The sequence below is a fragment of the Cibotium barometz genome, chromosome 4 (assembly GCF_041138505.1).
Source record: "Cibotium barometz isolate CiBa-2024 chromosome 4, ASM4113850v1, whole genome shotgun sequence".
NCBI lineage: Eukaryota > Viridiplantae > Streptophyta > Polypodiopsida > Cyatheales > Cibotiaceae > Cibotium > Cibotium barometz.
This window is the reverse complement of record NC_141049.1, coordinates 832,356-857,827: the sequence shown is the minus strand read 5'-3', so window position 1 is coordinate 857,827 and position 25,472 is coordinate 832,356. Positions and strand designations below refer to the sequence as shown.

Sequence of the window (25,472 nt, the reverse complement as noted above, 5' to 3'; positions counted from 1 at the left end):
GGACTACTTTGAGTATAAGTATGGTGGACCATCCGTCAACCAAGTGCTAAAGGATATGCTTTGTGCATATGTTAGCAAACAGTCAACCCAATTGGAAGGAGTTATTGCTATATTTAGAATTTTCTTATAGTAATTTGAAATAGTTAGTGTCCATTTATATATATATATTGATTCTAGCCTAGATCTCCTATAGCCATAGAGCTATAGATGGTAACATAGCCTACAAACTTGACTTGTTGGAGAGCTCTCTAGTGCATCCAGTTTTCATTGACAATGCAAAAAAATATGATCCATGAGGACAACGTAGTTCATCCTTAGTTTTGGTTGAGTTCTTGGAGTCACAGTCACTTACTTCCACATGAACTAGGGATGATTATTGGGTTCAAAGATCGGAACATGAGATATATTGTGTATAGGCACTTGTTAAGTGGAAGGATAGGCTAGAGGAAGCCTCAACATGGAAGCAACTAAGAATGTTTACCAAATCTTCTTCCTTGTTTGTTTTTTGTGAACAAAAACTATTATTAAGAGGAAGTAATGTCACGCGAGAGCTCGACCGGATGCAGAGCCCGAATATCGAAGCATGGACGGCGAGTGCATTCAGGGTCTAGGGGTGAGGATACTTGGGTCGAAGCACTTGCTAGCCGCAGAGCTAGGCGGTCGGGTGATCAGACGGCTAGGGTAATGTGAACAACATGCCACATATTAGTTGGAGGTGTGTGCAACCACACCAATCTTATCCTATATGTTGGGTTGTGACTAGATCTTGAGACCCTCTTGGCTATGGTGAAATCTAAGGGGATGTGACAAGTAGAGAAATACATGAAAATCCATGTGTGGTCCTTTAGAAAGTAGAGAAATACATGAAAAAATGCAATGTGTGGTCCTTTAGAAAGTAGAGAAGTTGACTTATATACATGATAATGCAATGTGCAGTCTTTTAGAAAGTAGAGAAATTGACTTATATGCATGATAAGTGATGGCATCTTAGGCCCAAAAACTCACTTATACCTTCACCTAGCTCTCATACCCTTTATTATCTACAAAATAATTAGCCTAAGCACATTATCGAGCATACCCTAGTGCTACCACAAGCTTCTCTGAGCATAAATTACTCGCTAATTGATTGATAAGGCCAAATTGGCTTCCCATCATTATAGTTTAGTTTTGCCCATTTATCATTGGAAACCCATGTTTGGATGTTCGATCACCGAACCTTGATGTGATGGCACCCATAAGCTCAAATCACCTTGTTGATGCATTAAATCATGCCCATACTTTGCCACATTCTGTCCTTAACATCTCGAGCACTGTTATGATCAACTATTTGGAAATTTCTCTTCTTGGTTAGTGGTGTTGGGATTGGAAAGGTGTTGTGGAGGAGCATGTGGCCTCGAATGCCTTCCCGCACTATCTCTCTCTCTTGCTCTGCATGGAGAGGGAAGGAGGCTAAGGTTCAAACCCAAGCATATTCATATTCACTTATGAGTGTTACACTAATTAATTAATGAATATGTAAATTATATATATATATATATATATATATATATATATATATATATAAACCATGGGCAACTTTGAGACAAGGAGAGGAGAGAAAAGAGAAATTGTGGATTTCTAAAAACTAAGAGGAAAAAGGAAAAAATACTTTTGACGACCGCTTAAAAGCATATTAAAGAGCATGAGAATATTGAACCGACTGGAATTAGAGAGATAATATTTATTTAAAGAGCATGAGAGAACTAAACCGATTGGAATTCACAACGGTATGCGATCATAGATATAGAAGCAGATCAGGTGAGCACAATGCAATCCATTCCTAAGTTTACATTTCGACTTGCATTCCTTCCACCTCACTCAGCCTGTAATCCATGGCCTTCGACCTTGTCCCAGCCATCTCATGTGCGAGCGTCTCACAGTACCATCCTGCTCACCATCACGTTGCGTACCATATGCCTCTCACGGTTGTAAGCTTAGGAAAGCAAGGAAATAAAATGTCCGCTAAAGAGGTAGAAGCACGGCCAGTGCAAAAATGAAAAAAGCCAAAAAGAAAATGGGGGGTGGTACAATATGCAAAAGAGATCTATTTCATCTATTAACTTAAGGTTCCAAGTGGCTCAGAAGCTAACACGTGGTAGGAGTCAGAATTTTGAAATTTCTAGAAGAGAAACTAACACGCTAAGCAAACAATGCCACAGCCTCGCGCGGGTTCCATACTAGTATTATATTATATGGAGTAACTTAGTACCCACATGACAAAACTCATAGGACTGAATATATATATATATATTATATGGAGTAACTAGGTACCCATGACAAAACTCATTTAATTAATGCAACCCTCGTTAAAGTGTGAGATAAAATCATTTAATTAATGCAACCCTCGTTAAAGTGTGAGATAAAATCATTTAATTAAACTCATTTAATTAATGCAACCCTCGTTAAAGTGAGATAAAATCGATACGAGTGAAATTAGGAGACGAGAAGTTTTGTGAATAAACAAGGTTTCGCTGGTGTTCTGCAAAGAGAGGGGATTGGGGAAGGGGGCAGGCTACAGATAAAGGCGGGGACTGTATCTTCCCTTGTAGTCTGATAGACGGTTTTTCTCGATTCATCAAGCAGGCTGCGTTAGGTTTAGGCTTTCAGAGGAAGACGGGAGGAATCAGGGTGTCGCAGAGGTGTGTCTGGCTTTTCTCAGAGGCACTATTGTTTTAAATCTTTGCGTCATGGAGAGAAGGGACCGAAGGGATGCAAAATCTCCACCTGCAAGTGAAAGGAAGGGCCACAAGAGAAAACTCGAGGACACCGATCTAGCCCCCGTAGCAGATGGATCCCGGAGCATCAGAAAAATTGCGGACACAGATCTAGCGGCCGGGCCTGCAGCAGCAGATGGCTCCAGGAGATTCCTCCGTGCGGATGTCAGAGCTCAAGTGGACATTCTGAAGCGTTGCGTTTCCTCTTCTAAAGCTGATCGTGTTGCTGCTAGACGAGCTGCACATGCTTTAGGCGAGTTTGCCATGCAAGGTCTGCCTTCTTTTTCTGTTTGAGCACACTTTTTTCTTGATTCTACTTAAAGATGTACACTTTTGTAGGTATCCTGTAGTTGTAGAAGCCTTTGGCACGCAGTTTATTCTGATAACCCATTGTGGTTTACACTGATAATTTCATTCCTTCAAACACGTTTCACATGCATGCCCATCTCATACCAAGATTAGATGGAACATGGCATGCGTGCTTGCCTATACTATTGAGGAAAGAGATTTTTGTAGATATACTTTTTAGAAATGGCTTTTGTTATGTTTTTAACCTCCCTTAGACATTTTGTAGAAGAGTCTCCTATGTTGCTCAGAATGTATGATGGTACCATAGCAGTCATGATAGAAGATTGGTGTAGAAGAGTCTCCTATGTTGCTCAGAATGTATGATGGTACCATAGCAGTCATGATAGAAGATTGGTGTTAAAGATTCACCACATTCTTTTTATGGATGCAAAGAATAAAAAGCAATTGTAACTTTACACTGTTTGGCCCTAAAATCAGCGGGCAACAGTTTGTCTAGACTTTTTGCAATAGAAGCACACAAAAATAATCTCTTGAATAAAGTTGGAGTTGCTTTTCTTGATGCGGATGATGACCATGCCTAAGTTTTCTCTCTTTCCCATGCAACTCTTATTGCTGTCCATACATATAGCTCCAGTCACTTGGACCCAGCCACCTGCACAGCCTTTCACATGTGCAAAAACTTGTAGTAAAGGTTGGGTTGCAAGTTAATCACTATAATGGATGAAGATTTTATAATTGCACGACTTAAACTTGTTGCAAATCTCATCTCTCAAGCTGTCACACTCTAATAGGGGGTGTGAAAGCATCTATACTGTGGCATTAATAAATGTACAATTGGAAGAAAGTCCTTAACCACACCTTCTATCATACAATACACAAGAAGTCTCAAGACTCAAAACAAACCACCAAGGGTGCAACATAAATCTTGTCATTTAAAACTATAAGCATGCAAAATGTTTGTCTTTTTAACTGATTTGAGGATACGCTTCTGCTGCATTTTTTAGTTAAGATTCACAACATTGAGTAGTCAAGCAAGCTTTTTCAAATGTTAATGATTGTCTTGCAGTGGAGAATGTCGGGGTAATAGTTGAGGAAGGTGCAGTTAGTGCCCTGGTGGAACATTTACGCACTCCCAGTAGTGAAGATAACGATGGGTCCATTCCTTGTGAGCATGAAGTCGAGAAAGATGCCGCTTTTGCATTAGGACTACTTGCCGTAAAGGTAAGCATAATTCTGTTCTCCCCTCCTTTGGTAGGCTATAGTGTTAGATTGATGGGTCTAACCAGACAATTGAATTAAATGCCCACTGGTGTAAATGACACACATGCTCTTTAAATTGTGTGAGAGATAATGACTGAATTTGCTTTTAGTGTTAGAATTTGTTTTGGTTGGATCTACCTTTCACCTATGGAATGCTACTGGTCTGGACGTGAAAGTGGCAGACACTTCATTCTCAAGCCTTGATTTGAAGTTGCCTTTGGGCTTGAGAAACAACTTGTCCTCTCAAAAATTCATCTTTAGATTATGATAATATGTGTGATCAGCTTGTTATGTTGCTACTTCTTATTTTACAAGTTTATCCTCTTTGTTTATTTTTCATCCGACTTTCTTTTGAGTTTTTTTGAGTAGGTGACTTGGGTTTTTTAGCTAGGAAGGAGCTTAAGCATGTGCATTCCCATACAAAATATCAAAATTTGGCTGTTTTTTCCTGTTGTTTTCCAGCCCGAGCATCAGCGGCTTATTGCAGAAGCAGGTGCTTTGAGACATCTTGTATCTTTGCTGCAAAGGAAAGCTAGTGGCTCAAATGCACGTATGGTTAATGGTGTCATTCGCAGAGCTGCTGATGCTATAGCTAATCTCGCTCATAACAACAGCAATATACAAATGCATCTAAGGTATGTTGCACCTTCCAAGCAATGAGATGCTTGTATATGTAATCAATCTCAGCCATTAGAGTATAGCTATTTGTTTTCTTTACTTGGTCAAGCATAAAGTAAATGAGAGGGGCTCGCTGGAAGGTTAGCATGTAGTCTGAATATCTGAACACATTCAGTTCAGCCTTCCAAAGCTGGCATTTACTGTTGAAGCCATCAATTACAGTCTCAGTTTTGGCAAGCTGGTTTGTTTTTGATAGCATTATGGTGGGACACCAAGTAGGATCGTCTCTGTATTGGCTGGCTCTTAGGTATTTGAGGCTTGGGATAAGAGGTCGTCTTTAGTAAAGCTTCAATTTAAGTGGATCTGACCATAGGTGGTAGTTAATGCGTTTATGAGGATGATTGTATTGACCCCTTTGAATTTCTCTCTCAGTATTGAGTTTTTGTCCTTGTTAAATGGAATCAGGGGAACAAATTTTATTGTTCATTAATGCAAATTTTCCCACTTCAATTTCTTGCTAGGCCTTGTGTCAGTGACAAGGGATGGCCTTTGTTGTCATCAAATAAAATCTATTATTTTAATGGAACCATATTCAACATGTGTCTCACTGTCTTTGGGAGGAGGGCAAAGGAGTGGCTGTGTTGGGGTGGGCTGAGGTATTTTTTTCTGAAAACAAAAATGTTGTCGCTATGCTATGGTTCTAGACTGCTTGTTTGTATGGTGTTGAGGTGCTCACGTGTTTCATTGAATACTGATGCTCATTTCACTTGTAACTTTTTGAACCTTCTTCAGAACTGAAGGAGGAATCCCCCCTCTTGAAATGTTACTGGAGTCTACTGACCGCAAGGTGCAACGAGCAGTAGCTGGTGCATTGCGAACTCTAGCTGCCAAAAAGGAAGAAAATAAGGTAATACATCCTTTCATCCACATGTATTAGAGAACTACTCCTTGAGATTCTTTCAAAAGAGCTGGCAAATCATGTATAGTTTTGAAAAGTTGATCTCTCTTGCCTTGGTTAATGGAAACAGGTAAAATACTGGTATGTATCGTAGGGCTGTTTTGAGCCAAATTTTAAGCCTTTTATCCCCTTCTCATGGGATAAGGGAAATTTTAATCTTCCTATTATATAAGAAAAGGTGTGGGTGGGACTGAAATTTTTTTATCCCCTTCTCATGGGATACAGGAAATTTTTATCTTCCTGCTATATAAGAAAAGGTGTGGGTGGGACTGAAATATTCGAATACTTGCCTGATGCAGTACAAACCAATTGGATGAAAAATTGAAAATGCTTTGGTATGCCCTCCAAGCTACAATGGGTCTTCTGTTATTCACCCAAACTGGTTTTGAGGTCTTGCAACAGTCCTCTGCTAAGTGGGAGCTACCCCGAAGGGAAGTGGGAAGGGTTTATCCTCTCTCCATTTATGACCCAAGGACACTTTCCATCTGATAAGGGTGTTAAATATCATCAATTGGGAGTTGAGCCTTGTGGGAGGATTGTACAGAGTGTGCGACTCTGCAGGAATGATATGATTGCTTTGTTTTTATTGGCTAAGCAAGAGAACTTTGGTGATGAATATTTGTGCCTGGTGATGGATAGTGATAGATTAAGCTTATCTGCAAGGCAAGTCTATGCAAGACGATCGTAGCAATCTTTTGCATCTTGGCACACCTGGCTGCATTTAGGCAACTCAGGTTCTAATTGTTAGGCCTTCTTATGGTATTGACCATAGGAAGGGTAACTTCCACGGTTATTTTGTAGAAAATGCATGCAACTGAGCATTTGTTACATTCTATGTAAGGATGTGAAAACCTATGTAGTTTGTGCTCTACTAAGTTAGTATGTCCTTGTTGAAGAGTAAGTTAATGTTCAAAATCATTTTTTTTCTCGGATTGACAATCTTGCTGCCGATAAAAGCAAAGAACAAATGCATGTGCTTGTTTTGTTTAAGTGCCGAACAGAATGCTAGTTGTCTTTCACATTTCAACTTAACTTGCTTGCAGTCACTTCAGAAAAATGGTTCAAGAGGAGTTGCCACCGAGTCGGAGGAATATCCACAAATGTCTTCATTTCAGGTTTTTTCTCTCTCCATTAGCTTGATAACTGCCGCTCAAGATTTTCATGATTTTCCCTAGTATATCCCATGTGTTGTATTATGTCTGCAGCAAGAAACTAGGGGTGATCCTTGCTATAGGAAGTGCCATGAGAGGTATGAGTTTTTGTCTACATTAAATCACTCCACTTAAATGCGGATTTTAAAGCAAATTAGTTGTCGTAGGATTCTATATTTGTATCAAGAAAGGTACAAGATAGCAACAACTTTGCAAGCAGTAAGGTAGAAAGCAGTCGTGTGTGTTTTGAGGAAATTTTCTTCTTTTTCACAATAGAGCTTGATGTTCTGAGTGTTTATCTTCTTGTTTGTTTGTGCATATAAATGTGTATACATATAAACATAGCACAGTATGTTTGCGGTTGGCAATGATGTCAAAATCACAGATCATTGTTTTTTTCATGTTTGCACTGTTATAGAATTGGATAAGGTTATCAAAAATGTTTGAGAACTGCCCCTTACTATTTTGCCTTACAAGAGTTAGGGTAGGTGAACCTAAGTTAAAGCCAAACATAGGCATATGCCCTTCTTTGGCAGCTGTGGCAGGACTTAGAAGCTTTTGTATGAGTTGGAAGAAGAAGTGATTAGTGACTCCGGGAATGTTTAGTGGGTAACCCCACATTGGAAGCACCCTCCTTTATTTAATGTAGTTCCTAGGCCAGCTGCTTCAAAAGTTAGAATTTTGAAGTGCTTAAAAAAATTTAGCATCACCACTCTCAAGCAGTTAAAAAGTTAAAGGCGAGACATTCCTAACCTGCTTCGCTAAATCGTGCACTGAACAGAGTGGACAATGTAAAGCTGGTTTCCATTGATTCTTGATGTTCGTAGTGGTCCATTGTTTAACGAGCTACTGTGAGGGGAGGTGTGCTCTCTTTAATGCTGGTGTTATTATGGCCGAGCCTGGCCTTAAGCTCTACAGAAGTGATAGAAACTTAGTTCGATGGTTTATATGTGACGATGGCTACTGCTATGGTAACATATCAGTATGCATGAAACTGTGTGGGGGGTGCTGATTAGGTGAGTGGAGATGCCATATCTTGTAGTCTATGGAGTTGATGATTTAAAGCCTTATGAGTAGACTCGCATGGAGTCAAGATTGTATTTCATGCATACTGCTATGGTAACATATCAGTATGCATGAAACTGCATGGGGGGTGCTGATTAGGTGAGTGGAGATGCCATATCTTGTAGTCTATGGAGTTGATGATTTAAAGCCTTATGAGTAGACTCCCATGGAGTCAAGATTGTATTTTGGTTTTCGTTAAGGTCGAACTTTCCATTGCCATTTAATGGAATGCTCCACTCAAGGGTTCTTACTTCATTGCTGAACCTATTAGAGGATTTGGGAAGTTGCATGTCTTTTTGGGACTTTGTACCTGCGAGTAATGCATTATGCATCACGCTAGAGTTTTCCTCTATCCAATATTTCTATCTCATCAATCTTGTTTGGGGAGAACTAATAGGAGCAAGGTGGGGCCTGAAGGTCTTTAACAGATTGTGAGACACTGTTATGAGTTTGTATGCAGGTGCATTAGAGCAAGTTCTATGTGATACTTGTAGGAGCTTGTGTATGCTGTCTCCAGATTGCAGTCTTGAGTGGAAGGTTCAGTCTTGTAAAACGTATTGCTATTCATTTCAAATTAATTTCGTAAAGGATGGAAAATTTGTCACATGCATGTGTTAATGGGTTGGCATGTGGACATGGACCTTACTTGCAGATGTCTGAGAGGCAAGATTAGGGACCAAAACTTGACCTAATCTACATGTAAATTATTGCTACATGCCAAACCTCTGTAAGGAACGCTAACGCACGTGCACAAAACTGGCTGCATATGCAAAAACACATACCCTGATTTGGATGCAAATACAAAAATGCAAGCACTAATTTGTTGCATGCACTCCTTGCAATACTGCCTAGGAAGAACCTGGGTGCTTTGATACCAATGTAACATGCTATGTGGAAGCGTGCTTGTGCTTAATCTACCAAGTATGACAAAATAATGGAAATCAAACTACTTGCAAAAACACAATAGATAAGAGATGTAAACACTAATCTACTATATATTTCAAAATATACATATGTACAATGATAAGCTTGCATGCCTATTTACTATGCAAATAAAAGGTTTCCAGCTGTCCTCCACTTGTTTATGCTCTAACACATGTGAGGGTGGCCTTTCTTGCTGCACTGCAGCTTGCCTTCTTAATGATCCACAATGTGCCTTTGCAACCTTGCTTCTCGCCCTACAGACTCTGGCTAATGAATGCCCTCGAATGACCCTTGGCCATCCCTTTTCCAGCTCAAAAATAGTCATTAGATATGTACATATTGTGTCCAACTTGCGTCCCATTCATTCGTGCATAACCTCGGCACCTCCGGGTGCCTATTGGACTGTCCAAATAGCCCAAATCAGATTATATCCTGGAGCTAGAACATCCCCTTCTCGTTATGGGAGTCATTGTACCATAAGAAGAACAAAGAGATTGGAGTCTCTTCCTGAAAGATGATGGTGGAGAGTGAAGCTCGTCTCAACAGAGGGTGGTAGAAACTGACGCTTAATTAATAGGAGATGGAGGGACTGAGAAAGCCAGGAAGAGAAGTGTGAGTCACAACTCAGGAGCAAGCGGCCAAAGAATTGGAGGTGTTTGTGAGTATGGTTCATGCGGGAATATTGGCCAAGGTTACCGTGGATGGTTCACTGAAGGTTCATGTGGGAGTATTGCAGCCAAGATTACCTTGGACTGTTCATCGATGGCTGAAACTTAGCAGGAAGGAGTTTTTGAAAGTGCTAATGAGCCTTCTGGATGGGAAAATAATCTCCCTAAGTAAGGAGTCTAGAGCAGTGGAGGATCTTGAGAGGAGCCCATAGTGGAGTCATCATGGGTTGAAGAAAAGCCCAAGACCAAGAGTGCTGTCTCCCATATTGAAGAGCTTCCAAGGATGGAGGAGCGTGTGGAGGATACTCTACAGAGTGATGACCCAGAACATGTGCAATTGTTCGAAATGTGGTTGCCAGAGCCACAGACACAGCTGGATTTAGTTTCAAAGACGCAGTTGTTGGAGTAGTAGCCTGATTGACCAGCCGAACTCCGAGATATTCTCTCTTTGGTCTTGTATGGAGAAGGACAAAGCCCAGTAGTGCATTAGTTCCCATGGCAGAGCTAGTGAGTTTGGAGCATGTATGCGTCAGTGGCTTGGCATGTGGACATGGAATCTATTGCAGCTACATGGGAGGCAAGATTAAGGGCAGGGTATGGAGGAGGACAAAGCCCAGTAGTGCATTAGTTCCCATGACAGAGCTAGTGAGTTTGGAGCATGTATGCGTCAATGGCTTGGCATGTGGACATGGAATCTATTGCAGCTACATGGGAGGCAAGATTAAGGGCAGGGTATTGTTTGATTCAAGCTATTTGGAGACTCCAACAGGCGTTCAGAGTGTCCATGTTGTGCATGAATGGATGGGAGAAAAGTTGGGCAGAATATGAACATGTTTAATGATCTTTTTGATGATATTTTTGGGTTGGAGAAGAGCTCGATGACTAGCATACAACCTACTTTGAGATTCCTATATAAAGGCAAGTCAAGGGTCATTTGAAGGCATTCATTAGCTTGAGTATGTAGGACTAAAAGCAAGGCAGCAAAGGCACATTGTGGATCATCAAGATGGCAAGCTGTATAGTAGCAAGACAAGACAAGCTTGTGTGTGTTACAACATGCACAAGTGGTAGATAGCCAGGAATCTTTTGTATGCACTGAGATAGACATGCATGAACTAGTTCTCAGTCAAGATCCAAGATCATCATTGCACCTAATCATGTTTTAGATTCTAGAATATACAATTGATTAGGATTTACGTCTCTTGTATATTCTGTTTCAGCAAGTAGTTTGATTATCATTAATTTTCCATGCTTAGCATTAATTACAAATTAAGCATGCTTCTGCATAGTTAGCATGTAATAAAATCACATAGCAGAAACTTAAAATAAGTGTTGTGGAGAGACTTTGTGTTTGCGTTGATTTCAATTGACAAAGGCCAGCCTATTGTCTTTCCTTTCTCCTAATTCATACTTTGTTCATGCAAATTTGGCACCAGTCAATTGTTTGTTTTGTTTTTTGGCCTTCTTTATTCGTGGCTAGCACTGCAAAAACTTAGATTCTTCTTTGATAAAAAATTCATTTAATCTTTTAACAACCATTTCTTCTTTTATTTCTATGCAATAGCTCAAAAATGGATATCCCGGATCATTTGTTTATTGTGAATGAGTGCCTCATTTTCCAAGAAAGCCTCATTTTATTCAGCTCTTTTCCACCAAATGAGTGCTTTCTTGGATCATTTGTTTATCGTGAATGCAAAGAGAAGCTAGGGGGAGGGAAAGGACAAGGATTGGCTATAGAGCATATCTTGATACAGAGTTCTACACCCACTATTGGGCAGTGATGACATTAGTGGGGATGTCGTAGTATCTAGTCCATACTATGCATAATGGAGTTGATAGTTATATAGTCTTGTGGGTTGACTACCATGAGTATATAACATGCACGTTCCTAAAAGGTGAATTTGGGCATGTTCCTGGATTCATCTAGGTATATAATTCAATTGTATTAGTGGACATGTAGATTTCACATTGTGAAGTTTTCGTTCGAGTTGTGGCCAGTTGATATTGTGCTAATTCTTTCCATCTTTAGTGGTGCATTTGCCCTATCAACTACTTATTTGCTGGACTAATTCTTTCTATTTGCTACTTCCCTTAGTGCTAGGCTTCATTATGACTGAGTCTGCCCTGCGTCTTTAGAGGTTTGATGCCTGTGAATCCGATGTTCACTCTGGCTCATATTGTACTAGAATGGTACCCTTATCAATCTATGTCATTTTGTGAATTATACCTGATGCCGACCACAATATGATTGATAAACCAGGTTCTGATAAGAGGTTTGACAGAAACTCAATACAAAGGGCTTTGTGTGAATATATGCTCTTTGTGTGTGTGTGTGTGTGTGTGTGGAGTGCAAACAAGCTCGCTAAATAAGGCATTAGGTGTATGACAATGCACCTATTAAGGGCCTTTAAGGTTATACGAGGTTGGCATAGTATTTGAGGCTAGACATATACCTTATGGTGGCCTTCTAAAGGAGAATTTGATTTTTGGACATTTATGGCATGGGGCAGTGTAAAAGGACTTAGACCTAGCTATCAATAGGTGTGCGCTTATTACATCCCAACCCTACATAAGCGAGTCAATAGCTCAAAAATGGATATTCCGGATAGGGAGAAGTATGTAGAAATGGAGACTCGAGCAAGAGCTCTGAAGCGTGGTGGTATGGGAAGTTGGGTTTTGGTGTTTATCTAGCCAAATGAGTTTTGTCTTCCACTTGTGTGCTCCGAATGGCGTGTTTGAAAACTATATAGCCATAGGTTTTATGCATTGAGAATTGTAGGGTGCGTAAGTAGTGAAAGTAGATGAGTATATGAACAAGTGGTGCTGTCTGTCTTTATATAGCCTTCACTTATGGTCTAGTTTCATGTCGACTATTGTCGGCAACCCGTGGTCGGGTCATACATAGACCAAACCAGCCATACCACTTGAGTGGGATAACATTAGATAACCACAGAGAGCTTTGTTCTTTGCGCAGCTTTCAAGCCCATCCAGATTTTTATGGGCCGTGCATTTCAACGATTGTGTGCCATGTAAAAGTCCCCTCAACCCTTAGTGCAGTCAAATATGGGAATATGAGCTTGCACTTGCATGTGGCAAGGAACCAAAGCTAGCCATGGCGTCTCGAACTATGTGGCCACCATCCAATGTCTAGCTTTTCCTCATAAAGGGGGCCTCACAAATAGAGCTAGCCATAATCCGTGTAGTTACAAGAGGGTGGAGCAATTATTTCTAACAGGGGGTGCTGGGAAGGGAGCTATGGTTGAAAGACGACCTCATGCTAATTCTTACCATGGGAAGAATGATGCACATTGTTTTGATGTCTGCTCTTTGACGAATGTTATTTGTAGGAGCCTATGTGTTGTCATGCATAGGCATGAAAGGTGCCTTTGGGTGGAGTTTTTGGATGGGGCTGGGCCTTGTGGTCTATACAACACGTGCCACTAGGTTACATGTGCGTCTCTGCTGTGTACATACATGTGTACAGCAGGTTACACTGTTGGCTTGTGATTGATGGTTGCAATTAATCTCTTCCAACGTAATTGGCTGTAAGCGTTGTATGCATTAGGAGGGATTGTGTGCATTAGATCATGTTACCAGCATGGCCGATAGCATGCATGTGCATGGAGGGTGGAGACTGGATACACCTGTCATGTGCGAATTGGGTAGGCACCTTACCAGATCGGAGGGAGGTAGTCAGGATGTGGTTTGTCGCTCATCAAAGTTTGTGGGTTCATTAGTAGGCTTCTCACATTTTTGTTAGTTTGAGGCTAGCCCATTCATATTAAGCCAATGAATTAGATATTTTATTCATTAGTTCAAATAAATAATAACTTTTAGTACCAATGCTCCATGGAAAGGAAACGGTGTAATTAGATTAAGCATTTGGATGCCCACACCAAGTAGGATTCAATTGAAGAAGAAAGAGGCAATAATAGAAGAGTACTCATTCATGTTCTATCACCAAAGCTTCAAGAAAAAGGAAGTGAACTAATAAGATTGAGAATTCGGGTAAAGAAGGATTCGATTGTTGAAGAAGCAAAAGACAAAATCGCCACAAATGCAAGGTAGAATAACCTATGCTTCAAGTGCAATTGCCAAGACACCACTAAAGTATTGCACCATGCTATAGCCTTCTAAGAACATAAATAAAAACATGACCATTAATTAATAAGGTGAACAGTCTCATGCATGTGTGTTGATGTTTCTAGTACACAGCTATTCACTATTGATTCTTCTTGTGATGGTTGTGGTTTACATATTTTCGCTTATAGTTCTTATAATTTGAGAGGAGTCCTCATTGATAGAGCAGTTTATGTTTTGTTTGGTAATGGAGGCACTCACAATTTTAGTGATGTCTTATTGGTATTGGAATTGAAGCTTCATGCGAGTGAAGAGTATCCACAACTATGTAGTGCACTTAGACAAAGGCGTTTCTATAGCAAGGGGGGATCATTGTGTGCTAGGCTTTTGGGTATCCAAGATTAGTGAGGAGTTGTTTAGTTTTCAAATTTTAAAATTTTGGAGATAAAATGCATGGATGTTGGCTTTATCTAAGGCTAATCTCATTAAATTTCTTTTGTTTCCAGATGCAAACTAGTTGAGTTGCAATGTGATGTTGGTTGTATTAGTAAATTTGACGTAATCTCTTACACTAGTAAAAGAGAGCTTTTCGATAACTTTTTTTAATGTGATGCTTCATATGTTAATATGTTACTTTGTAATTTGGATTGTGTTTCATGATTGATTTTGATTAACTATTTCGCCATGTGATTTTGTAGACACTTGTAGATTGAAATTGTTATTTAATAATTGTTTAAACGAAGACGTGAATGTGGATACGATGCTTAACTTGGAATTTAATGCAATTTATATAGATGTGGATATATGTGTGGATGAATATGCACGTGGAAGAATTAGTTATTCATAAGTAAAGCATGTTGTAATTTTATCAAACTCAGACATGCATATAAGTGGTGAAAAACTGGTATTCCTAATTGTTGATTCAAAGGAGGGGAGAGTATTGCATGAGTTGCTTGTTGAATTTTCGGATGTTAGCTAGCTTATTAACTTCTTTGAGGAGCATCGATCATAACATTGAGCTTGTTTTTGGAGCGCAAACAATTTTTTAGAATCTTTACGAGAGTCTCGAGGAAGAAGACGAGATTAAGACAACTCGCAAATATTTCGAGATGGGGCATATTTGGCTAAGTAAGTTTTTTTGTGAGGTGCCATTGATTCTAGGGGGTAAAAAGGATAAGTCTATGTGGTTATGTGTGGATAACGAGGGTCTATCAACCATAGTCACATGAAACGGGAAACGGAACAAGAACGACAAGGCTATCGGAAATGGAAACGACTTAATCTTGGAAATGGAAACGGATAAGAAACGGCTTCTTGGAAAAGTTATATTTTGTATGCAACCTTAAGAGTTTCATCAAGAAACGGCACAAAGGAAACGAGAAATGGGTGACATTGGAAATGGAGTTTCCGATCCGATAGGCCCCGAAACGGAGTATCCTTGTGACTATGCTATCAACGTTATCATTAAGAATAAATATGAGTATGAACGATCTCATAGATTGTCTAAATGATGCAAAGTACTTCATTGAGATTGATCTTAGGATGAGATATCTTTAAATTTGGATTAGGAAAGACATTCTGGTGTCTAACCTTGCGAGTTGGAGGCAGATTGGCTGGAATTAGCTTTGCGAACATGTAGAGTTTTATGAAGTTTAGCCTGATCTTTTATTATTCTCTCAAGGCGTTATAAGAACGACCAATCTTTTGGTGATATTTAGATTGGGGTGCAACGGGTAGTCCCAATTGGGTCGAAAGAGTCATACTTGGAAGGGGAAGAAAAAATGCTAGCTTTCCATTTAAAACGGTTTGTTTTTTTGGAAGAGAGAAGTTTTCGTCCCTAATGATCAAGATCATGAGAAAAAAATTGAATGTCATGACATAGACTTTAGACTTTGTTAGAAAGGATTTCTATTGGCCAGATATGTGAACACATTGAGCTGGTTGTCAACAATGCCAAGTTAATAAGGTAGAATGCCTTAGACAAGGAGGCATGCCGCATCTTTTGGAAATTCTTGAAAGGAGTATTTCTGTGGATCTCTAGAGTGTGTGATGCCATTTGGGTATTAATTAATCGCCTAACTAAGGTGGCAAGGTTTATTCCCATAAGAAGCATGATAACAACTCTACAACTAGCTCGATTGCTTGTGAAAAAGTTTTTCATTTTAATTGGCTTGCTAAAGAATCCTGTTAGGAATTGTGATTTTGGGTGTGCAAATGTCTTTCCCGGGGTTTGTCGTCACTAGCCGCGTGAACAACTATTCTGTGGAGGTGGGTTGGATAAAGCCTAAGGTGACCCATTGATCTGCACGTTCCTCTCTCCAACTCTCACTTGGGAGAGCTAGCATCAGTTTCGAGGGGGCTATCAACACCAAGATTCTACGTACCCTACTCCTATGATATTTCTCTCGTTCCGTCTTACCTACTCTAATTGACGGTTAGTCCCTCCTTGGAGTCTTCTTGCACAAGTGCTCATGGTCTTAAAGGAATCCAAGTGTTGAGTTTTAGTGACTTGCTTACTCTTTGTTTGCAACTTGGGTGTTGGGGTTTTGTGTGTGTGTGTGGATGTGAAGTGACATGCATGTAAGAGGTGGGTGAATGCGAAAAGGTGTTCAAGTGATGTGGCACGAAGTTTTGTGTGGTGATGTGACATGTAGTTTTGTGTGGTGATGTGCCACACACTAAGCAACTAGAGGGTGTGATGATGTGGCTCACAATTTTGTGTGGTGATGTGGTATGTTGTTTTGTGTGGTGATGTGCCACACACTAAGCAACTAGATGGAAGGTTGCTCTACCATGGGATCATTCACAAGCATTTCAACCTTCCCTCTCTCCTATCCCGCACTTTCTTGCTATCTTCTTACTTCCTCTTGTGCGTTCATTTCCTTGTTCTCTCTAGCTCCATTCATTTCTCCTACTTAGGTACACTTCACTTTAGCATGTGATTCAGCCCAAGAGGTGCTTGCTCACTCAAGGTGAGCTTACACGAGCTTCCCATGTTGACATAAACTTCAAACTTCAGTTAGCACCCCTTTCTCTTTGCCAAAACTAACACACAAAAGTACTAATGTTAACCCACATACTCACAAATACCATGTAGCAAGAGATTTCAAGCAAGAAGCATCCGCAAAAGGGTAAGAGGACACGAAGAGCTTCCAAGTTTAAAATGACATGTAAAAAGTGCATTGATCTATGTAGTTTTGACTAATACTTTAGATGTTTTGACATGTATAATACTTAAGTTATGGGCGTTCACACTTATAACTTACTTATTTCCTAGTCTAGTCTATAACTCCTTATTCTTTAAGCTCCTAATTTATTAAATAAGGCCTTGGCTCATTGTTGGGCATACTCTAGTGCTATCACGAGTGTCTTTTAGTACATTTACCCCTTTCCATGAAGCTCCCAGCCAAAAATGGTTTTTTCATGCTGTTGGGTTTCGATATTTGGGCATTGGGAACCCATCTTTGGTCAATGTAGACTTTGAATCCACCTCTAATCAGACCTTAGGATTGGTGCTTTGCGCCATTTGGTACCATCTTGGACGCCTGTCCATAAGTTAGAGGCGGCCGGTAAGCTTAATACCTTTGCTTAAGCTTTAAATATTGCACACATTAATCTCTTAGCTGATTCTTGCATCCTTGGCATCGTCGGCATTCGGTTCCTTTTGATCTTGAAGTTTAATACGCAGCTGAATATGAGTAGCGGATTATCCCGAATGTGATTGTTAAATGGAGAGGATTAAATTGACACTTTGAGATTTGCTTCTCTAAGAAAGAGTCTTATTGGAAAGAGTATCTTCAGCATGCAGTCGTACAGTACAAGGCATGTAGCTACTAACTTGAGTACTTTTATGTATGGACCATTTGTTTGTAGAAAGTTAAGATGAAAACAGTCTAGGACTTCTCGAGAGAGCAACAAGAGATGTTGCATTTTGCTAGAGCTTGGCCAGGGTAGAGGTGAGTTTTATGCAAAGCGAATCTTCACCTAGAAGATGAAATACTAGAGCACAATCTTGAGACACATTTAGACTATTAATACAATTAATCATAGATGAGATGGGACATCACAAAACATGATAGCAATGCTGGAATTAAAATGGCACTTGCACTTGGATTGGAAAGAAACGACCCCCCTTGGTAAAATTTGTATTAACAAGCATTTGAAAGTATGGTGCATGCTATATGGATGATTGTATGGATAGTACAGATGTATGGACAGTACAGATGTACGGATTTTGGTTGGCACTGGTGTATGGACAACAATGGTGTGCTACGCCCTCTTTATGCAAAGAGGGATCCCTTTATTTCCTTGCTTGTGGGTATGTGCCTAAGCTTGGGAAAGAGAGAAAGAGTTGCACATTGATTAAAGTGGTGGCTCAAATGTGACATTCAACCAGTGACACTACTTAGTGTATCTCACACAATGTCATCATGGCTTTTTGCCATTCTTTTCTCAAATACAAGTTTTTCAAGTTTTATTTTTGAGTCTACACAAGCGCATGAATGATATCTGCCACATAGATTGCACCTCGAATTTCACATGGATGTCATCGTGGTGTCTTGCCTTCTTTTCTCAACAAATTTTTCAAGTAGCTACATTTCTTCTTGAGTTAAAAAAAAACCACCATGGCACAATTTGAAATGTAAGAGAGGCTTCTCAAGAGCCAAAACAAAGGCATGTGCAGTCCGTGCTCCACCTCAAAACTAGGGTCCTTTCTAGGTGCAATATTATGACATTCACACAAGGCAAGTAAATCACCAAAGTCGCATTACAAGTTACTTGCACTTCGAATTGATCAAGATTGCATTGGTCACTTTTTCTCAAAAGGCATCCCCCACTCTCCCCTCCCCCTCTCTCGGGGAGTAGATCGTTTTGGAAGTTGGTATATGAGCCCTCTATTGGACACTGATGACGTAAGTGGTGATGTCGTAGTATCTAGTCCATACTATGCATAATGGAGTTGATAGTTGTATAGTCTTGTGGGTTGACTACCATGAGTATATAACATGCACGTTCCTAAAAGGTGAATTTGGGAATGTTCTTGGATTCATCTAGGTATATATATGAGCCTGCTTGAGGGCGGTTAAGAGCTGCTTGAAGGCACGGAATGCCTCATGGGAGCACCAGTTGGGGCTCAAACTCGGGACCCCATCGTCCAGAGTCCAGCACCTCCACTGTTGTGCTACAATGCTGGTGGCCACATTGTCTTTCTTTACTTCCTAACACATGCCAAAACTGTAAAAATGACATTTTTTATTTTTAGAATGCTCGCAAAGTATATTTGATTTTCATATGCTCTTCATTTAAGGCTTTTTAACCTCTTAAACAAATTACGTCCAAACCTAACCTTTAGTTTGAGCTAGCCATTGCAGTGCTTTGGTGTGTTCTGTTTGGGTGCTTGCAGGCATGTGTGGCTCATTTTCTCTTATTTGGGCATTGATGCCCTATCAACTATCTTTTTGTTGTAATAATTCTTTCTATTTGTTATGATCCGTAGTGCTAGGCTTCATTATGGCTAAGTCTGCCTTGCATCTCCGGAGCTCTATCAGAAACTCAGTACATAGACCTGTGTATGAATGTATGCTCTTATGTGTGTGTGTGTGTGTGTGTGGGTGCATGGGGGGTGTGTGTGGGAGCATATATTGATACCAAGTTTTACACCCACTATCGGGCATTGATGATGTTAGTGGGGATGCCGTAGTATCTAGTCCTTCCTATGCATGTTTGAATTGATGGTTTATTGTCTTGTGGATAACTACCATGAGGTCATAAATTGCACTTTCTTATAAGGCGAATTTTGGCATGTTCCTAGAATTTGGATCCATCTAGGTATATCTTTATGTTGTATTAGCAGACATGCAAATTTCACATTGTGAAGTTTTCGTCCAAGCTGCAGCCAGTTGATAGTGTGTTGATTTTTTCTTTCTGTAGTGGTGCATATGCCCTATCAACTACCTTTTTGTTATAATAATTCTTTCTATTTGTTATGATCCTTAGTGCTAGGCTTCATTATGGCCGAGTTTGCCCTGCATCTTCGGAGCTCTGACAGAAACTCAGTGCATAGACCTTTGTATGAATGTATGCTCTTGTGTGTGTGTGGGTTGCGTGGGGTGTGTGTGTGTGTGTGTGTGGGACATGTATTGATACCAAGTTCTACGCCACTATTGGGCACTAATGACGTTAGTGGGGATGTTGTAGTATCTAGTTCATACTATGCATGATGGAGTTGATGGTTATTGTCTTGTGGATGACTACCATGAGGTTATAAATTGCACTTTCTTATAATGTGAATTCAGGCATGTTCCTGGATTCATCTATGTATATCTTCATGCTGTATTAGCGAACATGCAAGTTTCACATTGTGAAGTTTTCGTCCAAGTTGCAGCCAGTTGATATTGTGTTAATTCTTTCTTTCTTTAGTGATGCATATGTCCTATCAACTACCTTTTTGTTGTAATAGTTCTTTCTATTTATTGTGATCCTTAGTGCTAGGCTTCATTATGGTTGTGTCTGCCTTGTATCTCTGGAGCTCTGAGAGAAACTCAATACACAGACCTTTGTACGAATTTATGCTCTTATGTGTGTGTGTGGGGGTGCATGGGGGGGGGGGTGTGGGAGCATATATTGATACCAAGTTCTACACCCACTATTGGGCAATAATGACGTTAGTGGGGATGTCGTAGTATCTAGTCCGTACTATGCATGATGGAGTTGATGGTTTATTATCTTGTGGATGACTACCATGAGGTTATAAATTGCATATTCTTATAAGGTGAATTTGGACATGTTTTTGGATTAATCTAGGTATGTATTGATTGCAAACAAGTCCCGTCTATGCATATTTGTAGCTTGCTTGTCAAGTCAAAGAAGATTTTGTAAATGTTTTTCTTGATTTGCTTGGGAAAAATCTCTTTCTTATGAAAAAGGCAAATTTGAGCATAAAGAACTTCACTATTTTTATGAGTATTCTCATGTTCCAATGAATGAGTATACATCAAGCTTTAGAAGGTACGCCCTTGGTTGGGCCCCAATAGAAGGGCGTATCTTGATTAACTAAGTGGGTAATGGGACTAACATACATGAGGATACATCTGGAGTCGGGACAAGACAAAGTGTCATTGGTTAGCCAGTTTGTCGCAAGAATTTGTTCCCGCCTTTACATTTGGTGGAGGTTGCAGCCAAGGAATGACCACTATCTTCTCTGGAAATCTGAAAACTTTTATGACTTAATCTGGTTCAAAAAGCTAGAAGTTTAATTTTGTGGTGTCATCAATTTTTTATTATTATAAAAGAATAGAAAGTGATGACAAAAACCGAAGAGTTTTTATTTAGTTAATTTTATAAAGAACATGATACAAACTTTGCGAATTAATATTGTAACAAAGCATAACTTGTTGGCATGTGCATGTACTTGGCATTGGGCAATGTGGATTATCAGCCTGATCCTTTCTATGGGTCGAATGGGTCTCTTTTACTGCCAGTTAGGGCTTGAAGAGTGGTCTCATGCGTTTGTTAGGAGTCACAATTCTACATTCATTCCTGTTGGCTGCACAATCTACAGAAGTTATGGCTATAAATTTACAGCTTATTATCACTAGTCGTTAGTGGTGCATATGCCCTATCAACTACCCTTTTGTTGTAATAATTCTTTCTGTTTGTTATGATCCTTGGTGCTAGGCTTCATTATGGCTGAGTCTGCCCTGTATCTCTGGATCTCTGACAGAAACTCAGTACACAGTCCTTTGTATGAATGTATGCTGTGTGTGTGTGTGGGAGAGCATATATTGATACCAAGTTCTACACCCACTATTGGGCACTGATGACGTTAGTGGGGATGTTGTAGTATCAAGTCCATACTATTGTCTTGTGGATGACTACCATGAGGTTATAAATTGCACTTTCTTATAAGGTGAATTTGGGTATGTTCCTGGATTCATCTAGGACCTAGGTATATCACTAGTCGTTGTTAGCAGCTTTGTGTGCACTTTGCTCGGTGCAATGCCTCAGCCTGTGCACCAGTACAGTGAAATTTACATATTTGAGTTTGCATGTGGTTCCCACATTCGAATGCAACCCCATGGCCTTTCAAACTCATGGTTATCTGGACAAGGTGAATCTTCCAAGGTATCATGCTATGAGTCATCAGTTGTTTTATAAAGACGATGAACCACTCACCAGTCTTTTCTTTGGAATCGATGAAGTAAGACACAATGTAAGAGCATATTGGAGGCTGTGATCAGTCTATATATCAGTTCGGTCAGAAGACACTCCTGCAGGCCTATTCCAACAACAAAGCTCATTCCCCTGTACATGAAAGCTGCAAGCAACTTAGAAAGTACTAGACAAGAGTCACGTTTGTCTCAATAAGCGTTAACTTGTAAGTTTCTGTTTGGAGTACCAGTACTATTGTTTGGCAAAAAGGCAAGTTAATGTGTTTCTATATTGGGCATAGCTTTTGACAAACCTGCCACCTCTCTTTTGCATCATTGTGTTTAGAACATGGCGGTACTTTGTTGATTATCCTTGATATAATACAAGAGCATTAGGGCATCTAAAGGTGTGTATCTTGTGAAATCCTTAGAAACAAAGGTTTTACGCCCTTAAGCATGAGTGCTTAAGCCATGATAAGTGGGAAAAACCTTTGTTAAGTCTTATAATGTCTCTTAGTGAGATAAAATAATCATCAAGTGAAGTAAAAGCTGTTTGACATCAGAATCAATACAGCTTTCAAGTAAAAATTCTTCTCTGAGCAATATCATCAAGTAGCTTCTGCATGGTGTAAAATAATGTTCTCCAAGCATCGGCAGTCTTATGCAAGCATGGGTATATGTAATCGATTGTGAGTTGCTTTGCCTTGGTTGGACACATGGAAATAATGTGTGATGTACAACTGGATTACAAAAGTCAGATGTTGTATGCCAAGAGTTTTTCATGCATCAATACTGTTTTTGATTTATGGGCTGGTGACTCCGTTATTGATGCAAGTCCCTGCTTATTTGGGTGACGGCAGCTGTGTTTTGCTTCAGCTTTTGTTTTGAAGGTTTGAAAGTTAATTCTGTAGTTTGGAATGATCAGAACTTTCCTTGTATATAACAGCTTGTCTAATTTTAAAAAAAAATTGTTTCAGAGGCCTGGAAATGCAGAACATGCTGAAATGTCTGTGCAAGGCAACAGTACTGGAGGTCCAAGTAGGAATGAACCGTCAAGTTTGAACTCAAAGGGATGGAGCTTAAACACACCAGAGGCTATAGCAAAAGCCAAACTGGCCTTAGAAAAGCAAAAAAGGCTTGCTGAGAAGCTGAAAAAAATTCCTCAGGTATTATTTATTCTACAGAAAGAAACTCTTCATTGTTCTCCTCTTTTTAAACACCCTCGACGCAATCTTTAAGCTACCTAAGATTTCCATGTGCTTACCCTTTGTCGCTGGTGTATAGGTAAGCCAAACTGCAGCTCAGAGCTCAACAGCATCTTTTTCCTTATCAGCTCCAGTGACGACCTCGTTACCAACCGCAGTCACCCATGCAAGTAGTGCAGGTCAAATGCCTCACAGTGGCAATACAGGGGTTTTGTCAAGTGGAACTATACCGACAAGTATGAACACAATGAGCTCAGGTGTGAACTTACTTTTACCTAATTTTCCTGGATTAGTATCTGGCATGGCACCCGTGGCAAACATTGAAGCTCTGAAGAGGGTCCAAGAAGTTGCTGCACGCCTTGGCATTCCTCAAAACACAGAATCTTTTCCATTTCTTTCCATGATTCAAAGGCAACCAACAAGTGAGCTCGGAACAGCTGGACAACAGAGAGATGTGAAAAGGCCAGTTTTGCGACTCGATGCCCAGGGCAGGGAAATTGACGAGCATGGGAATGTGGTAGAGCGAACCAAAATCAGTAACCTGAGCACTCTTAAGGTGATCAAACATTTTAAAAAGCCATTAGGGGTCTAACTAAGGTTTTTTATACAGTGAAAGGTTATAAGACATCCTCACTATGGTGATGTGTTTTCTCTGATTTATGCCAATGGCTTGACACTGGTGTTGCTTCTTGCAGGTGAATATAAATAAACATAAGAAAGAATCATTCCAAATACTGCATCCAGAGTTGGAAGATGATCCGACCAACAACCGGTTTTTTGATCCAGACATGGGAGTGGACAAGAAAAAACTTGTCAGGCCGAAGAGGCCATCCTTCCAGTTTGTACTAGAAGGCAGCTTAGCAAAGCAGGCTGAGATATCGAGAATGAAGGTTAGTATCACTACTCCATCTGAACATGTCTGTAGCATACATTTATGTATGAAGTTTTGAGCAGGGATTAGATGTGAACATTGGGATCGATTAAGTCTTTTGCTTCATCTGTAGAGTCGTTTCGGGGAGGCACAAGCTAAGGAGATAAAGATGAAGCAGGCTGCACTTGCAAAGGCAAAGGCTGAAGCTGATATCAACCCTAATCTTATTGAGGTTTCTGAACGGTTTCCCATCAAAGAGAAGACCAAGGATCCTATACCAGATGTGGAGTGGTGGTAAGCTTCATTAGAGTGTAGGCACATGGCATCCTCTTCTTTTTTCTGGTGGGGTAGGAGCCATGTTTGTAGATCTGATGCTTCATTCTTTGTTTATACTGGACAGGGATGCTGTTCTTTTGCCTTCTGGCAATTACCAAGATGTTATTGAAGGTGAGCCAAAGGTGAAGATGGAAAAGTTGACCATATACGTGGAGCATCCTGTACCTATTGAACCCCCTGCTGAACCAGCACCACCTCCTCCTCAGCCATTAAAGCTTACAAAGAAGGAGCGCAAAAAATTGCGCACCCAACGACGGTTGGCAAAAGAGAAAGACAGGCAGGAGATGATCAGACAAGGTCTTTTAGAGCCACCTAAGGCAAAAGTGAAAATGAGCAATCTCATGAAAGTTCTTGGGGCAGAAGCTACTCAGGATCCAACAAAACTGGAGATGGAAATTCGGTCTGCTGCTGCTGAGCGGGAACAGGCCCATACAGACAGAAATCTTGCACGGAAGTTAACACCAGCAGAGAGACGTGAGAAGAAAGAGAAAAAGCTATTCGATGATCCAAACACTCTGGAGACTGTTGTTTCTGTTTACAGAGTGAACGATTTATCCCATGTCCAAACCAGATTCAAAGTGGACATCAATGCACAAGAGAACAGGCTTACAGGCTGTATAGTGATGTGCGACACCATGACTGTGGTAGTCGTGGAAGGAGGATCAAAATCAATCAAGAGATATGGCAAATTGATGCTACACCGTATCAAGTGGGCTGCAGCTGTTAAGGAAAGTGATGAAGCAGACAATGAAGGTACTCAGCAAGTGAATAGGTGTGTCCTGGTTTGGCAAGGTAGTGTTGCAAAACCGAATTTTGAGAAGTTCATAGTTCAGCAGTTTCGTACCGAAGCTGCTGCTCGCAAATTTTTGGTAGACTCTCGTGTCGGGCATTATTGGGATCTAGCAGCCAATTTTATCGAAGAGTAGTGGCTTTCTGATGATTGCCTGAACCAACCATCTTTCTGGGTAGAGTATCAGCAGCTCATGTTTCCTGCTTGATTATCCTTTCTGAAACTCCTAGGAAGCATTTAGCTTGTAGTTTTTGGTTGCTCACTCGTGCTCTATTTTTCTAGTGAAAACTGGTGACGAGGAGATTTTAATGTTGAGTAAACCTTTTAACTTGTC

The 25,472-nt window shown here is 40.2% G+C and overlaps 1 protein-coding gene across 1 annotated transcript; it reads left to right on the top strand.

Annotated features, from left to right (window-relative positions):
• Positions 1-2,448: 2,448 nt before the first annotated feature.
• LOC147638783 (protein RDM16-like) lies at positions 2,449-25,472 on the top strand. The gene is made up of 10 exons (XM_086784348.1): positions 2,449-3,024; positions 4,129-4,283; positions 4,785-4,957; positions 5,733-5,847; positions 6,942-7,013; positions 22,914-23,102; positions 23,221-23,697; positions 23,837-24,031; positions 24,146-24,306; positions 24,413-25,472. The coding sequence occupies exons 1-10, from the start codon at positions 2,727-2,729 to the stop codon at positions 25,272-25,274; spliced, it is 2,697 nt and encodes an 898-aa protein (XP_086640474.1). The 5' UTR covers positions 2,449-2,726; the 3' UTR covers positions 25,275-25,472.

Excerpts from the sequence above, each read along its gene's own strand:
- LOC147638783 (XM_086784348.1), top strand. The coding sequence starts at position 2,727 with ATGGAGAGAAGGGACCGAAGGGATGCAAAATCTCCACCTGCAAGTGAA. Across the intron at positions 24,032-24,145 it reads CTGAGATATCGAGAATGAAG|AGTCGTTTCGGGGAGGCACA; the intron begins GTTAGTATCACT and ends CTTCATCTGTAG. Across the intron at positions 24,307-24,412 it reads ATACCAGATGTGGAGTGGTG|GGATGCTGTTCTTTTGCCTT; the intron begins GTAAGCTTCATT and ends TATACTGGACAG.